This window comes from Seriola lalandi, unplaced genomic scaffold (genome assembly GCF_002814215.2).
Source record: "Seriola lalandi dorsalis isolate HSWRI2012SDOR001 ecotype SW California unplaced genomic scaffold, Sedor1 jcf7180002054316, whole genome shotgun sequence".
Taxonomy (NCBI): domain Eukaryota; kingdom Metazoa; phylum Chordata; class Actinopteri; order Carangiformes; family Carangidae; genus Seriola; species Seriola lalandi.
Window position 1 is genome coordinate 302333 of NW_019524869.1, and position 16454 is coordinate 318786.

The 16454-nt window shown below is 44.1% G+C and overlaps 2 protein-coding genes across 3 annotated transcripts in view; both read left to right on the forward strand.

The window, feature by feature from the left end:
- The first annotated feature begins 2216 nt into the window (after positions 1-2216).
- Positions 2217-5966, forward strand: LOC111655380 (clathrin heavy chain linker domain-containing protein 1-like). Its single transcript, XM_087174107.1, has 9 exons — positions 2217-2253; positions 2819-3017; positions 3220-3341; positions 3576-3660; positions 3729-3835; positions 3926-4097; positions 4163-4365; positions 4644-4829; positions 5047-5966. Exons 1-9 carry the CDS (start codon positions 2217-2219, stop codon positions 5241-5243), a joined length of 1308 nt encoding a protein of 435 aa, XP_087030233.1. The 3' UTR covers positions 5244-5966.
- A 2631-nt stretch (positions 5967-8597) lies between these two features.
- The window catches only part of LOC111655383 (uncharacterized), a 29099-nt gene continuing 21242 nt past the window's right edge, over positions 8598-16454 (forward strand). Inside the window, exon 1 of one of the 2 annotated variants that reach the window (XM_023406745.2) lies at positions 8598-9390. In XM_023406745.2, coding sequence (XP_023262513.1) covers positions 8829-9390 — 562 coding nt within the window. In that variant the 5' untranslated portion in view covers positions 8598-8828. The remainder of the gene's footprint in view (positions 9391-16454) is intronic. The other variant, XM_023406746.1, reaches the window with a different exon arrangement.

Consider the following 16454-nt stretch of genomic DNA (forward strand, 5'->3'; position numbering starts at 1 on the left):
TGTTAAAGTGCCAATATGCAGACTTGTGTTTCACATTTGCAATATACACATTACAGGACACCATGCAATGATCTGAGAACCCCACAGGAAGTATTCTGCACCCTTTAAAAATACTAAAATGATGCTTAAAACAATAAAACCTGTCTAATCTGGCCATCGAGAGAAGCTTCTCTCTGGTCTGGACCCAAGTGTACTGCCTCTGTTTCCCATGTATTTCCCTCCATACGTCCGTTAAACTTTGATCCTCTACCAGCTGCTTCATGGCTCGTTTTGAAGCGGCATGAGGTTCCGTGTGATTCCTGTCCAGCTGATCGTTCTCTGTGCAGTTAAAATCTCCTCCTAAAAACAAAACCTCTTCAGGCCCACACTGACTTAAAACCACAGCTAGTTCATTTAAAAACTGAACTCTGGCAGGTCCTGTGTTGGGAGCGTATACATTAATAAAAACAAGAGTAAAACGCTCATATTTGGCTCTGACCACCATCAGTCTCCCCTTCATCACTTCCTCCACCACATGAGACTGTGGCAGAAAGTTTTTAGAGAAGAGGAGTGCCACTCCTCCACTGGTCTTAGTTAAGTGACTTAAAACCACCTCCCCGTCCCATTCCCTCCTCCAGTCAGTCTCATTTACAGAGTCGCTGTGTGTTTCCTGAACCAACATCACATTAACACTCTTCACTTTTATCAGTTCAAACAGACTGGCTCTCTTCCTCACATCTCTGCCTCCATTTATATTAAGTGTGGAGACTTTAAAATCACTCATGTCCTCTGATGTGAGAAGCACCACACACACAAAGACAGACAGAAACCAGACTGTCTTACACTGTTTCTGAGTCTTCATCATTGTTCAGTTCTTGTTTGAGTCTCAGGACGAGTTTCTTCAGTCTGTAGACTTCCTGGTCAGTATAACCCCCTTTTCCTCTGCTGCTCATCTGTGATCTGACAGATCGTATAAACACTTCTTTGTCTGTAAAATATTCTTCCACTCGGACTTTTTTCATATTTTTCGTTGTTTGCAGGAACTTTTTAACTTGTTGTAATTCATATTGTTCCTCCTGCTGTGATCCAACAGACAGCTGTGAGTCAGTGTGAGGCTGGCTGCCTTCATCACAGTCCTCTTCTTCCTCCTCCTCCTCCTCCTCCTCCATGCCAGACTCAGACTCTGGCTGCACCTCCTTCTTCTTCTCTCTGATGGTCACTGCTCCTTTCTTGGCCTGAGAGCCGCTGTCACTGTTGGTCTGTTTCCTTTTTAGAACAGGGACTTTAAAATCATTCTGCTCCATCACGTGTTCATCAGTGTCTCTCACTGTGTCTCTCACTGTGTCTCTCACAGTGTCCTCTGCTGCTGTGTCTCTCACAGTGTCTCTCGCTGTGTCTCTCGCTGTGTCTCTCACTGTGTCTCTCGCTGTGTCTCTCGCTGTGTCTCTCACAGTGTCCTCTGCTGCTGTGTTTGCAGTGTTCACCACAGTCTGCTCTCCTGCTGCCGTTTCACTGTCACCACTTTTCTCCCTCCCTGTGTGACTGACAGCTGCTTCATGTCCTTGTCTCTGAGTGTCAGAGTCTTCTTGACTCTGCTGTGTCTCTTTTGTCCCCCCACCATCTTGTCCAGCTTGTCTCTGTGTGTCTCCTCTCTCCTCCTCCCTCTGTGTTTTATCAGCAGAGGAGACTTTATCAGGACAGGCTCGGACTAAATGTCCCTCCCTCCCACATCCAAAACACTTTAAAGTCCCAGAGTTCACAAACACGACATAATCAAAATCATCCACTCTCACATTAAACACGAGACTGAGCTCTTCATCCTTTTTACTGAGGATCATCAGAACCTGCAAGAAACCACATGTTTCAGCAGCGGAGATTTACATCCCGACGGCAGTTTCCTGATCTGGGAAACGATCTTCCCGTGTCTCGCCAGCTCCCTCAACAAAACCTCATCACTGATGAACGGAGGGATGTTCGATATGGTGACTTTTTTAGCCGGTGTGGCGAGAGGAGACACCGACACAAACGTGTCATTCACCACAACTCCAGTTTCAATAATCTTATTAACTTTTTCGACACTGTCCACAAAAATCACAACAGAGCCGTTCATCCGAGCAGCAGATTTAATGCTGCTGTGACCCACAACTTCCCCCACTGCCAGACTGCAGTCCTCCACCGAGCACTGAAACCCAGCACAGATTTTAAACCCGTGTTTCCTGCTGAGTTTGGTGAACTCCATGTCGGCGTTCACCACGCCGACCAGCGAAGACGCCGGCCGACCGCAAAACAACCCCCCAACCTCCTATTTACACACCAAAAACTTAACACCTACACAACCTGAACTACACACTATTTACAACATATACAGAAAAAAATTAGGAAAGATAGAAAAACTCGAAAAATCTCACAAAACGCTCTCTGCAGCACCACGCTCCTCTCACTCCGCCATTCACTCAGAGAGACAGAGAGAGACAGAGAGAGAGAGACAGAGAGAGAGACAGAGAGAGACAGAGAGAGACAGAGAGAGACAGAGAGAGACAGAGAGAGAGACAGAGAGAGACAGAGAGAGACAGAGAGAGACAGAGAGAGACAGAGAGAGAGAGACAGAGAGAGCTACAACGTTACAAAGAGCCACAAACAACAACAAACAGAAACAAAACATCAACAAAGAGATTTGTTTGTGTCTCCTTGTTTTTGTCTGTGTCTGGGGGTCTTGCTCTTGCTCTTGCTCTTGTTCAGGGGGGTGGGAGCCTCTTAGATGTTTGTGTCCAGGGGCCCATTGTGTGGTTACCTGTCCTTGGCTGTGATTGGTTGTCAGACTGCGTCCCCTCTGTTTCAGGTTTGACAGTATCTGAGTCTGAGGATCCTGAAGCTCTGGACAGACATCTGCAGCACCTCCAGGTCCAGAGAGCTGCTCTACTGGACAGGAAGAGTCACTGTGTCTCTCTGGAGGTCAAAGCCCAGCTGGACGCCAAGCTGCAGACCGCCGAGTCCCACAGAGACCAGCTGAGCACCAAGAGCCACCGGCTGAAAGTCCTGTAAGAACAGAACCATGAAACCATGAAACCTGCTGCAGAAATAATAAGCAGCTGTTTGAATATCAGTGATGGTCAGAATGTTAATGATAAATATAATATAATATAATATAATATAATATAATATAATATAATGAGGTGGAGGGGCCAGCACATCTGATCTTTTTAACATATTCTGTCTCTGTCTCTCTCGGTCTGTCTGCAGGTGCAGGCGTCTATGGTTTGTGTGTGACTGTCTGTCCAGCTGGGAGGGGGGGGAGGGGGAAGGGCAGGTTCCTCTAGAGGAACTCATGGGTTCCACTCTGGAGAACATCAGACAGAACAGAGGTGAGACAATCTGCACCTGTGATCAATCAATAATATTTTTTATTTATTTATTTTTATTAATTACAATTCAATATTAATGATCAGTTATTAACATCTGATATCTTAATGTTTCATGATGCAGTCAAGATGCTCTTCAGGTGATTCATTGTGTCAGTTTGGCTCCACTCAGACTGTGATCTAAAGCACAAAGTTTGCTCATGTGTTTAATGATGTCACTTCCTGTTGCTTCTGCAGTGACAGATGATGACACTGAGCTGTTTGAGGAGGAGCAGCCGACCGGAGCTGACGAGGCCGAGCTCCTAACAGATCACTTGGACAGGTGTTAATCTGAACTGTCTGTGATGAATGAATGAATGAATGAATGAGTGACTGTCTCTCCTCTCTCAGGTTCATTGAGCTCTTTGATTTAGCTCAGTATGAGAAGGCTGCTCTTCTCGCAGCCACTTCTCCTGGAGGAGTCCTGAGGAACCTCCACACCATGACCATGTTTGAAGGTGGACACACACACAGATGTACAGATTTCTACTGTGACAGTGATGTACTATAACTGTGGATTATTGTTGTCCCTCTCTCTCTCCTCTCAGCTGTGCAGGCCCCCCCGGGGTCGGTCCCCCCTCCCCTCCTGTTCTTCCAGGCTCTGCTGATGACGGTCCCAGACGGTGTGGAGCTGTCAGCGTCTCTCTCGGTGGTGGGCGTGGTCTTGGCTCTGCAGCGTGGCGCCTCGCAGCTTGTCGTTCACGCCGTCACTCAGAACAAGTAAAAATGAATGAGTCAGAGTGACCGTGAGTGTCTGCTGCTGCTTCACATCTTTCTCTTCTCAGAATCAGCTTCACCGAGCACCTGGGAGACATCCTCACTGAGCACGCGCAGAACAACCCCGGCGTGGCCGACCTTTGTCTGGCGTTGGCCACCATCATCTATGAGGCCTGCGGGCTAGACAGGAAGACGGCATTGAGCATGTGCAAGAGAGGCCTCATCTGCAGCGCTGCCGAGTTCATGAAGCACCACAACAAGCTCACAGCTGGTGTGTGTGTGTGTGTGTGTTCAGACCAGCTCATGTTTAAAACTTTCTGAGTTGAATTAAGTTGAAATTAAAAAAGAAAAAAAGAAGATTTAATAAAGTTAATGTGGAAACTGTTAATTTAAATATCAAGAGGTGTAGACCTGCAGTATTTGGAAAGTGCCTTGAGATAACTTCTGTTGTGATCTGGTGCAATACAAATAAAAATTGACTTGATTAGATTTTTCACTGTAGAAACAATCATCTGTCCCTCTCTCTCTCTGTCTTTCTCTCTCTCCCAGAGGACTGTCTTTGGGTTCTGTGTCGCTCGCCCAGCCTCTCTCTCCTCCAGCTGTTGACGAAGCATCGGGGGCGGGGCCGGGCGGCCATCTTGTCAGTGGGTGGCACTTGTTCCACTCTGTTGGTTGACCATCAGCAGTGGGATTTAGCTTTCCAGCTGCTGGACGGCTTCGTCAGCCAAGGACAGGGTGCGTCACCAACAGTCAGTGGGAGAGAGGTCAAAGGTCTTCAGTAATGGCTAAAATGTTTTGTGAAGTCAGAGTGACCTTTGACATTTGACCACCAAAGTCTAATAAATTCGTCCTTGAATCAAAGTGAATGTTTGTGCCAAATTTGAAGAAGTTCTGTCAAGTTACTGAGAGATCAGCTGACCTGAGGTGACCTCTGTGGATCTCGTCCTCTCAGGTGTGCTACAGGACGTGATCCTGGAGGACAGCGACTCTTCAGTGGAAGTCTGGATCCTCATTGCGTCTCTGTGCTCTGAACTGAAGCGGGCCGACCTGAGCCAGGACATCCTGTCTGTCCTGCTAGACCAGGGTGGGACCAGAGTCCTGTCCCCAGATCTGGAAGGAGCCGGCCTCATGGAGCATGTCTTCCTGTGAAGACTGAGAGTCTCCACTGTTTTAACCTTCTTCTTCCTCTAGGTAAATATCTACAGGACTCTGAAGCCTCTGTGTTTATGAAAAAACATCCAAGGACCTTTCAATAACGTTCAATGATGTTGAATGTTTTGTGTGAAAGTAAAACATCACCAGGTGACAAAAGAATGAAAAAACAGATTCTGTATTTTCTTTGTTTTCCTCTCAGTGAATAAGCATCCTCAGTGTGAGACTCACACACACACTCTCTGACCTTTGACCTTTGGCTAGTGGCAGAGAAATGACTCAGGTAAAAAATCTGAAATAGTGACAGCTGATGTCCAGCAGGGGGCAGACATCCAAAAACTGAGGCTGAGATTCACTTCAAACACAGAGGTCAGACAATTCTTACAATGACAACAACAACAACAACAACAACACCAACAACAACAACAATAATAATGACAGTGTTGTTGTGTTCCTGTTCTCATCATGGGGAAAACCTCTGGAACATTTTCCTTCTTTACAAAGTTTGAAGAGAAAACTCTTTGATAGAATGAACAGAAGAGGAAGTTACCTGGAGGTGGGCGGGACATCCTGGTCAGGGTCACAGGAGGCTGGATGTATCCCAGCATGCATCTGATAAAAAGCAATTCACACTGCCATGACTGATGGAGCCAAAATAACCAGTATTATGCGAAATACAACAGGTAGAAATAAACCATGACATCTGTGACTGTTCATTCATCTCATTATTATTTTAGTTTTTATTTTACTCACATTTGAAGTTACATTTTATGTTGTTTGTTTGTTCTTATTGTAAAATAAAATATTGTGTCATAGTTTTCCTCCATTGAATTAAGAGGATTAAAATAATAAACCTAACCCTAACCCTCTTTTAATCTGACTTAAACCTGAAACAGTGACAAACACTGCGAGGACCCTGACGTGTCCTCATCACAGTAGTAATTATCTCAGCTCCTGCAGGTCCAGTAACCCTGACAAACACACAGTGCACAGGTCAGACAGAGCGGTCTTTGTTTCACACAAACTGAAAAAAATACACTCCCACAGTCTATAAACAAAGCCCACTGTTTACCCAGAATCCTCTCTGTTCATCTCTCTCTGCTTGCCTTGTAGGAGATGAAGATTTTATTCTACTGTGACTTCTAAAGACAAAGAAGACAAATGTGAGTTTTACAATAAACAAAGATGACAGTGACCAAACATCCTGTCATGGTCTGCTCTAGGAGGACACTTTACGTTTGGACGTTTGATTCATTTCCTGTTTTATTTTGAAGTAGAGTTCCTTCTGTGTCCACTGTGTTTTTACTTCCTGTCTTCTGCTTGTGATTGTCTGCCCCGCCCCTTGTGTGTTTCACCTGTGTTCTATCACCTGCGCCTCCCTGTTGTCTTTCTTATCACAATATTCCAAGATAAAAAGGTTAGTGTTTGATTTCAGTCAAGTCACTGGTCCAGTATCAGGTTTGAACCAGTTCTGTGTCATAACTGCTGCACTGATGTGAGGATCCTAAAATACTTCACACAGACAGAATCAGGACACTTAGAGCTTTCAAACCATGTAGAGTTCGAACTACAACTTAGAACTAGACTGAGGCAAGACCAGAACAATGATGGAGAGAATGAGATTAAAAGATCAAAGAGAGCAAAAGATGCAAAGATTCAGTGCTGACTCACAACTGCCTGGCTCCATCAAGCATATTGATCTCCTGCAGTATGTGTGTGTGTGTGTGTGTGTGTGTGTGTGTGTGTGTGTGTGTGTGTGTGTGTGTGTGTGAGATGCTGGCCCAGCATGACACAGCTTCTTTGACTTTCTATCGCCTTCTTTCAGACCTCATCTTCTCTCTCACAGTTTTAAACATCACTCACACTGACACTGGTTTTTCTTACTGGTCATACTGGACATTAAAGGATTCACCATGAGGCTCCAGCGTCAGTGACAGGAAAGAATCCACATTAAAATGTAAAAGTAAAGTTTTGTCTTGTGTCAGCAGCTGCTCAAATGTTAAACATTATTCTTGTCAAACATCACTGTGTTAGCAAAGTGACAGTAAAGGACAAGGAATTTGGTTTCCTGTAGCTCAGTCTCAAAACTCCAATAAGTGCCAACCTGACTTAAGTAATCTGATCAATAAATTGATCAATGTATCAATGATATCATAAATTATCAGTGATAAACAGAATAACTCTTAAGTAAACAGCAGCTAATAAATATTAATACCAATTAATTCTCTTGACATCAAGTGAATATAATCAACATGATACACAAGTTAAAACCTACTGTCAATAAATAATCAATAATCAATCAAACCTGTCAGAAGCAGCAGATCTGATTTTAGCAGAACCTCACCCCCCCACCCCCCGTCACAGTGTCACATGTCTGTGTCCGTATAGACTTACAGACATATATACTCTCATGTTATATATAGAGCAGCCTGTCCTCAGCTCCTCACTTGACGTTCTCTGAATAAACTTTATTGATCTCTGTGGAGAGACAAAGTGAGGCTGTCCTCAGTCAATAGGGTTCATCCTCTGGGGAACATGACTGACTGGGCCAGTAGCATGAGTTAGCATCTACCCTCTGAATATCATGTAATCCATCAGACAGATGTTTCACTGTCACTACAACAGTCAACCTCAAGGTGGCGCTAGACAAAACATCAGCAGCCAGAAGGGTCAGCCTCTGCAGCTCCATCACTGTTGTCTTACTGTGAAGAGTGACTGTTACAGTGGTTGAAAGTAGCTGAAGCCATTTAGTCAAGTTCTGTGCTTGAGTGTAATATTGAGGTTCTTGTACCTTACCTTATTTTTCACCATATTTTAGAGGGAAATATTTTTAATGCATTTCATTCAAAGTGTCAGCTACTAATTATGTTTCAGATTCATATTAATAAAACGAACTCAGGATATAAAGTATTTAAAATTCAATTAGCCAAAATTATTTATTATCATTAAGTATTAGAACTCCATATTGTTCTGAAATTTCATTTTTGGTACTTTATATTTTGATGCTAATACTTTAGTACTTTAAACTTATAACAGAGTATTTCTACACTGCAAATGTTTTTTACTTCTCCCTTTTCTGCTCTTTGCGTGAATACAATAACATGACGTAAAATCTCAGGTCCAGGTAGCTGTTGGTCGACGTCACGTGATCACGGTACTTCGGTAAATGTACTGAAGAAAATGGAGTGAGTTAAATTATGTAATAACTGCCCTGCTGGAGCAACTCTCTGCTCCTCCTCAGGTTCAGTTTGACGGGGGCGGGGTCAGCGGCTACTTTGGCTACTCTGATTGGCCACTGCTCTTGTCACTCAGAAGTTAAACCGCAGGTAATTGGTCAGCGGAGTTCCCCTCTTCTCAACTTCACGGTGGACGCCTGGGAGTCGGGTCCGACTCTGGGGCAACTGTCGTGTGGCGCACTTGTACAGTTTTCCGGGGTGAAAAAGCGATCTTACCGGAGGAAGTAACCAGCGCAGTTTCACAGCTCTTCCTGGTGAAAGTTCGTTACACGCGGTAACTGAGCCGAAAAATTACCGGACTTCAACTTTTCGCACCTGAGGACCGACTTTGGGAAGAAAAAGAAAAATGGCAGACAGCGAGGAGCAGCAAGTCTCTTCCACCACTTCTCTGTTCAGCGAGGGGGTGCACCACTACCAGGCCGAACCGGACCCCGAGCCGGACCGGCTCAAACAAGACCTCTTCAGCGTGGATGACATCGTGGACTTGGTCGGCGGGGCTCAGGACGCTCTGGAGAGGCACATTGCTGAAGATACTGCGCCACACGAGGTCACAGACACTTCCTCCGCTTCCCCAGCGGCGCCGGTAACGGTACTGGAGCCAGATCCTGTGTCGGTGCCAGAGGTGAAGGAACCGGAACCGAAGCCTGAGATGGAGAAGGAGATCCCGGACTCCACCACATTTGCTTTTGTTCCTGAGACCCCCCTAATCGTAGAGGAGCCACAAGTCGTCGCCCCTAAAGCCGAACCGGAAAGTACGTTTGTACTGGAGCAACCGGCCGCCCCCGAGCCAGAACCTGCCCCAGCGAGCGACGCCCTCCCAGCGGCTGAATCCCGGAAAGCAGCCCCAGCCCCCGCAGAGGCAGCAGAGCGACCTGCGGTGACGGAGGATTCACCGGCTCCTGCATCTTGTGAGTATCTGAACGCAAAACGACGGTTAATCGGCGCGGGAACGGGTTTTTATCTGTGGACCAGATTAATAATCTAGTTTTGATCTTCGGTGTGAGAGAAATTAAGATCAGACGGATCTTAACGGGTTTTTTTTTCCGTCTTACAAGTTTCTGAGCGTCAGTCGCGGTTAGCATCGTGTGCTTGTCCACACGCTGACGTGGAGATAAATAAGTCAAGGGAAAGGTTCCTTCTGTCGGTTTAACCTGCTTTAATGACCGACAGACGGTAAATCGTGCGAAAGTATGGTCGTTTTGTCCGGACTGTTCACGTTTGTTCGGTTCAGTCGCGGTCGTTAGCCGCGGTCGTTAGCCCGGCCGGTGATGCTACCCTGACGCGGGCGGATGGTCTGTGGTCGGGAGCAGCTGTCTAACCCTGAATGTGGTCGTGAATGGGGGAAATGGACTTTTGTCCAGAGGCGTGTTTTTGGTGCGAAGATGAATCCGTTTGAACCGTTTTCACAGAGGTTCCCGGTGAACGAGGCGGCAGCTCGGCCCCGGTTTTGCTGTGTTGTACCGACGCGGCCCACCTGTTCTCACTGACACGCAGGAAGCGTCACGTCAGCCCTTAACCCGAGATATTTTACCGTTTATCCGCCAGCGACGTGTTAACACAGGCCTGTGTTCACTGATTAACACGTTTAGATATATGATGAGTTTGATCGTTAAAACGTTATAAAAGTTATAAACATCATCATTGTTTCAGACCGAGCAGCGCCTTCTGCTCTGTGCCTCTACCCATCTGGTTCCATTACCGGACACGATTTCTTGGTTTTTGTTACTGCAGCCACAAACGAAACACAATAACGAGCACCGGGAGGTGATGGGCTGACCGGGCTACATCATTTTCTTTAATACAAAGCTGAAGAAGAGGATAAACTCGCGATATTAGTCTGAGGTTTCTCCTGTCAGAAATCAGGGTGACATCAGTGCTAAGCTAACGTTATAACGTAATACTTAAATTAGATGGAATCTGGGCATTTGAATAACAATAGAGGTGCGACTGTGTGAGGTTGCCGGTTTATATTCTGTTGAAAGTCAAACAGACAGTGTTAGACAATATAGACAACAACCTGTCCGATAATGGAAGCAAGGGAGTTAGCCGTTGAAGCTGTAACCCAGAGATTAGTCACAACAAAGGAATCCGCTCTGCGTCCCCTCCCTGTCAGCCTCCCCACATCTCCACGTTAAGACCATACCAGCCTCAGCCTGAAATCAGAGTTACGTGTTTTATTGTCGCCCCCACCCCCCACCCAGAAAAAAAGAGAGAAAAAAAACAAACTCCACCCTGACCAACATCAACCACCACTGAGCTGGAGAGGCCTGTGTCCCCTGAAGCTCCTCTGTGATCTTTCACAGGCTTTTAGTAACGCTAGTGGTGTAATTTTAACAAGTGCCCATCCTGAGCTGTTGTTGTTGTTTATGAAATGAGGCTGCTGGCAGGTAAACAGGCCTGTCTGGGCTGCTTCAGCCATGAGGAGCAGGCAGCAGAGAGGCAGGGTGGGGCCACTGATGGAGCTCCAGTCATAACAAAAGACACATTTTTCAGAAATCATCAGGGATAACTAGAGCAGGGCGGCAGCTAATGGTTATTTTACTATGGATTCATCTGCTCGTTACTGTAATTTCAAATGACTTTAAACAATAAATTATTGAAATTTTTGATCAGCTAATTGATAAATTGTTCAAATCAGATTGAGTTTCTGTTTATTTCTGAATAGGGTTCTTTATTAAATATGTTTTATGTTGGGTTACTAACATTTTAAAAGTCTGGTTTTACATAATCATCTGTCAACTGTTATCTGATCTGAGCAAAACTAGTGAAAGCATCAATTATATTGTCTTGATCAATTTAATTGATCGATTAGATGGATTTAGGTGTGTTAAATCTGTTATTGTGTTGGTGTCTCTAAGTGATTATCAGACTAGTTGCTGATTAATTTTCTGGTGATCCGCTGATTGAGAACTTGTCCTGCATCCAGAGTCTGACAGAAGTAAAAGTATCATGTACTGCAAGAATGAAAAGTAAGTGTTTTTGCTGCATTCGTGTGTGTGTGTTGTATTTTACAGCTGTAGGTTAAATCAGGGTTTTTCCTGGCCGAAAATTAGGCGGGGGTGGTACTAAGCCGTACAACCGGGGGTAGGGGGCAATAGAATAGATAAATAAACCTCGGCTTTAATACACTCATTAATACACTCCTAAAGACTTGGTATGCTCGCCTTGACTCCTCTCGCGCTCTGATCCTCTCCACCGGCACCTTCCACTTGTGGCTGAGGACTAGTCCCACTGTCGGTCCTGACTCATTAACTGTATCTCGTCAGTAACATGAATTAACTTTTTTTCCCCCATATTAGAAGAACTAATGACATTTGCACTCTGAACTGTTTCACGAGTCCTTGCGATTCTCCTCCTCACAAACTCTCTTTTTAAAATCTGTGATTTGAGACATTTCTGCTAAAAAAAAACAAAAAAACATACACGATGGGATGTAACGTTAATTTAGGGAAACTTTTGGAGAAGCTGGGTGTGCTGTGATGTAAAAGAGATAATCATCTTTAGGGTTGCCACCTTTATGTGAAAAAAGGTGGCAACTGGTTTGGTTTTACTTGTCATTATTCATAGTACTTTGAGGGAATAACATGAACGAAAATATGGGACAAAATGCATCCCGCATTGATTAAAATCCACAAAGTACCGAGAAAACAAGTACTAGAATCATTTTCTTTTTAAATACGGGGCGATCCCGTATTATATGGGACGGTTGCTAACCCTATTCACCTGTTTGAAGAGCCGCAAAATCAGGTCACCCCCTCCTTAAAAATAATAATAATAAGCCATAGTTTTGATAATGACTCAGTTGTTTGAATCGTTTTTTAAAACGTACATGTCAAAATGTGAATATTGGTTTTTCTTTGTTTGTGAAATTCTCAGACAAATAATAATAATATAATAATAATAATGGTTGCCGCCTTAAACCTAACACCAGGTGCGAGTGTTAGAGCCCCGCCCACTCCAGTGTGTTCTCAGAGTCACCATCTGCTCTGGTGAGTGTTGCTGTGATTTTACATCACACAGAGTCACATCGTCAAACTGAAGGTGTTGGACATGAGGCTTCGTCTCTGCTGCTCAGACGGCCTGACTGACAGGCTGGTTAATCGTCCAGGCTCAGCGGTAACCACTGGCCTCCATCTTATTTTTGGGTCACCTACATCCGTCAGTGTGTGTTTGTGGAGAGCTTGTGATGTGGTCAGGTGGATTAGAGGGAGAGGGGAGATGTCAGACACACAGTGACAGAGGCTTAAAGCTCTGTGTATGTGTCCACTGTTGTTGTTTTCTCTGTATCCTGGTGAAGTGAGGTTAAGTGCTTCAGAATCAGGACCAGGCCTGTCTGTTGTCTTTACTCTGCCAACACATCAGCTGGTTAAGTCCTAAATCTGAAACACATGTTGATGTGTGTTAAATGTGGCCTCTGATCGCTGTGATGAGAGCAGAGATTTCCAGAGCTGCATGGTGACACATGATGGTCAACCATGTTGTGCTGATTCATCACATTCATGCTGATGTTAAGGCCTGAACACTGAGCTGAGGCTTCCTGTTACTGATGTATTTTAGGGTGTTGTTTGAAAATTTTGAAGGTGAAAAACACATTAATCAATTAGTCGATTAACAATTAACAGTTAGTACAGGTTCATGAGCAGCTCTAGTACAGGGTGGACACTCAGACAGTCAGGATTGGTTTTGGTTTTGCTCGAGGCCAGTTTCCCTCTCACTATGTCCTCTGTCAGTGGACAGGATCAAAGTTCTGGTCTTTGTTTGTCAGAGCAGAAACATGGGGGATGGGGGGTGTCATTGCTGTCATTTAACTAACCTGCATCAAAATAACATAGTCTGGTTAAACTGTTAACTGTTAAATGTTTGTGCCTCAGGAGAAGTGAAGTGCCCATGGTAAAACTCAGAACTCATTTAAAGTGTCAGGAAGCTGAGAGGCTTTGACAGGAAGGAGTTGTACATTGAGTTATTTATTTTACAAGATGGCAGCTGGTGAGTTGTTGGCCTGAAGTCATATTTCAGTGTCAGGCTGTGAGACATTCCTCCAGATACTTATAGCTCAAAGAGCAGGTGAAGGCCTTATCATGTACGGCAACATGACTGAATCCCTCAGGGTTGGAGGTTTGATTCCCACTGGACCAGAGATGTCACTGCTCTGTTGAAGAGGCTAATGTTTAGCAGGGACATGTGTGCACTGAGGATCTGGATCTGAGTTCTGACGTTTAGATAAAGCAGAAAAGTGCAGTGTAATTTTAAAGGGAAGTATATAAATGTTACTGCTACACTTTTCTGGAACGTTAGTGGAGAAGCTTTTTATGGACAGAACAGCTGATGACCCCCCGCCCCAAGGTTCTTTGATTGTTGATTGATTGGTCCTTGTGGATAATTTTTCTGTAAGTTCGTGGTTGTATGTGTTCAGATACAGACTAATCGTCTTTAACAATGTGGTGAGGGTTTGAATTGTAGCTGTTTGATAAATGCACCATAAGTGACAGTTAGCAGGAGTCAGTTTGTTTTATACAATTATTCACTGCAGATTTACCTCCTGACCTGAAGTTCTGTAGCGACAGTAGTTCTGTAGCAACTGTAGGTCTGTAGTTTCGTTGGAACTGTAGTTCTGTAGTGACTGTAGTTCTGTAGAGACTGTAGTTCTGTAGTTTCATTGGAACTGTAGTTCTGTAGCGACTGTAGTTCTGTAGCGACTGTAGTTCTGTAGTTTAATTGGAACTGTAGTTCTGTAGCGACTGTAGTTCTGTAGTTTTGTTGGGACTGTAGTTCTGTAGCAACTGTAGTTCTGTAGTGACTGTAGTTCTGTAGTTTCATTGGAACTGTAGTTCTGTAGCGACTGTAGTTCTGTAGAGACTGTAGTTCTGTAGTTTCATTGGAACTGTAGCGACTGTAGTTCTGTAGACTGTAGTTCTGTAGTTTCATTGGAACTGTAGTTCTGTAGCGACTGTTGTTCTGTAGTTTTGTTGGGACTGTAGTTCTGTAGCAACTGTAGTTCTGTAGTGACTGTAGTTCTGTAGTTTCATTGGAACTGTAGTTCTGTAGCGACTGTAGTTCTGTAGTGACTGTAGTTCTGTAGTTTCAGTAGAGACTGTAGTTCTGTAGTTTCATTGGGACTAGTTCTGTAGTTTTATTGGATATGTAGTGACTGTAGTTCTGTAGTTTCATTGGAACTGTAGTTCTGTAGCGACTGTAGTTCTGTAGAGACTGTAGTTCTGTAGTTTCATTGGAACTGTAGTTCTGTAGCGACTGTAGTGAGTGTAGTTCTGTAGCAACTGTAGTTTTGTAGTTTCATTGGAACTGTAGTTCTGTAGCGACTGTAGTTCTGTAGCGACTGTAGTTCTATAGAGACTAGTTCTGTAGAGACTGTAGTTCTGTAGTTTAATTGGAACTGTAGTTCTGTAGCGACTGTAGTTCTGTAGCAACTGTAGTTCTGTAGAGACTAGTTCTGTAGAGACTGTAGTTCTGTAGTTTCATTGGAACTGTAGTTCTGTAGCGACTGTAGTTCTGTAGCGACTGTAGTTCTGTAGAGACTAGTTTCATTGGAACTGTAGTTCTGTAGCGGCTGTAGTTCTGTAGCGACTGTAGTTCTGTAGGGACTGTAGTTTCATTGGAACTGTAGTTCTGTAGCGGCTGTAGTTCTGTAGCGACTGTAGTTCTGTAGGGACTGTAGTTCTGTAGGGACTGTAGTTCTGTAGCGACTGTAGTTCTGTAGCAACTGTAGTTCTGTAGTTTCATTGGAACTGTAGTTCTGTAGCGACTGTAGTTCTGTAGTGACTGTAGTTCTGTAGCAACTGTAGTTCTGTAGCAACTGTAGTTCTGTAGTTTCATTGGAACTGTAGTTCTGTAGCGACTGTAATTCTGTAGCGACTGTAGTTCTGTAGGGACTGTAGTTCTGTAGAGACTGCAGTTCTGTAGTGACTGTAGTTCTGTAGCAACTGTAGTTTTGTAGTTTCATTGGAACTGTAGTTCTGTAGCGACTGTAGTTCTGTAGTGACTGTAGTTCTGTACAGCCTGTAGTTCTGTAGTTTCATTGGAACTGTAGTTCTGTAGCGACTGTAGTTCTGTAGCAACTGTAGTTCTGTAGTTTAAATAGAATTGTAGTTCTGTAGCGACTAGTTCTGTAGTGACTGTAGTTCTGTAGTGACTGTAGTTCTGTAGCAACTGTAGTTCTGTAGTTTCATTGGAACTGCAGTTCTTTAGCGACTGTAGTTCTGTAGCGACTGTAGTTCTGTAGCGACTGTAGTTCTGTAGAGACTGTAGTTCTGTAGTTTCATTGGAACTGTAGTTCTCTAGCGACTGTAGTTCTGTAGCGACTGTAGTTCTGTAGTTTCATTGGAACTGTAGTTCTGTAGCGATTGTAATTCTGTAGCGACTGTAGTTCTTTAGTGACTAGTTCTGTACAGCCTGTAGTTCTGTAGTTTCATTGGAACTGTAGTTCTGTAGCGACTGTAGTTCTGTAGCGACTGTAGTTCTGTAGGGACTGTAGTTCTGTAGAGACTGTAGTTCTGTAGTTTCATTGGAACTGTAGTTCTGTAGCGACTGTAGTTTCATTGGAACTGTTGTTCTGTAGTGACTGTAGTTCTGTAGTTTCATTGGAACTGTAGTTCTGTAGCGACTGTAGTTCTGTAGCGACTGTAGTTCTGTAGAGACTGTAGTTCTGTAGTGACTGGTCACAGGTTGTTTCCTGTTGGAGGCTCCAGGTCTCTGATGGTCTCACAGCTTTGTTTAGTGTCATTATTTAGTGTTATTGTTAACTGTTTTTTAACTTGTTGTTTACTAAATGATCAATGTTAATGATTAATCGACTATTGATTAGAGAATTCCTGAAATTTTTCATCTGCATTTATAGACTTTGTGAAATGACTTTGTGTAGCAGAGGTGCATGCACACACACAGTGCTTTTATTGACAGAGCCGCTCAATGATAAATGAAACTTTACATTAGAAACGTCTGAGTAGAAGCTTCAGGT

What these genes read in the sequence shown, in the direction of transcription:
- LOC111655380 (XM_087174107.1), top strand. Translation starts at nt 2,217, where the DNA reads ATGTCGGCGTTCACCACGCCGACCAGCGAAGACGCCG. An exon ending in AGCCACCGGCTGAAAGTCCT is followed by an intron (nt 3,018 to 3,219) that starts GTAAGAACAGAA and finishes GTCTGTCTGCAG; the next exon opens with GTGCAGGCGTCTATGGTTTG. An exon ending in CACGCCGTCACTCAGAACAA is followed by an intron (nt 4,098 to 4,162) that starts GTAAAAATGAAT and finishes TTCTCTTCTCAG; the next exon opens with AATCAGCTTCACCGAGCACC.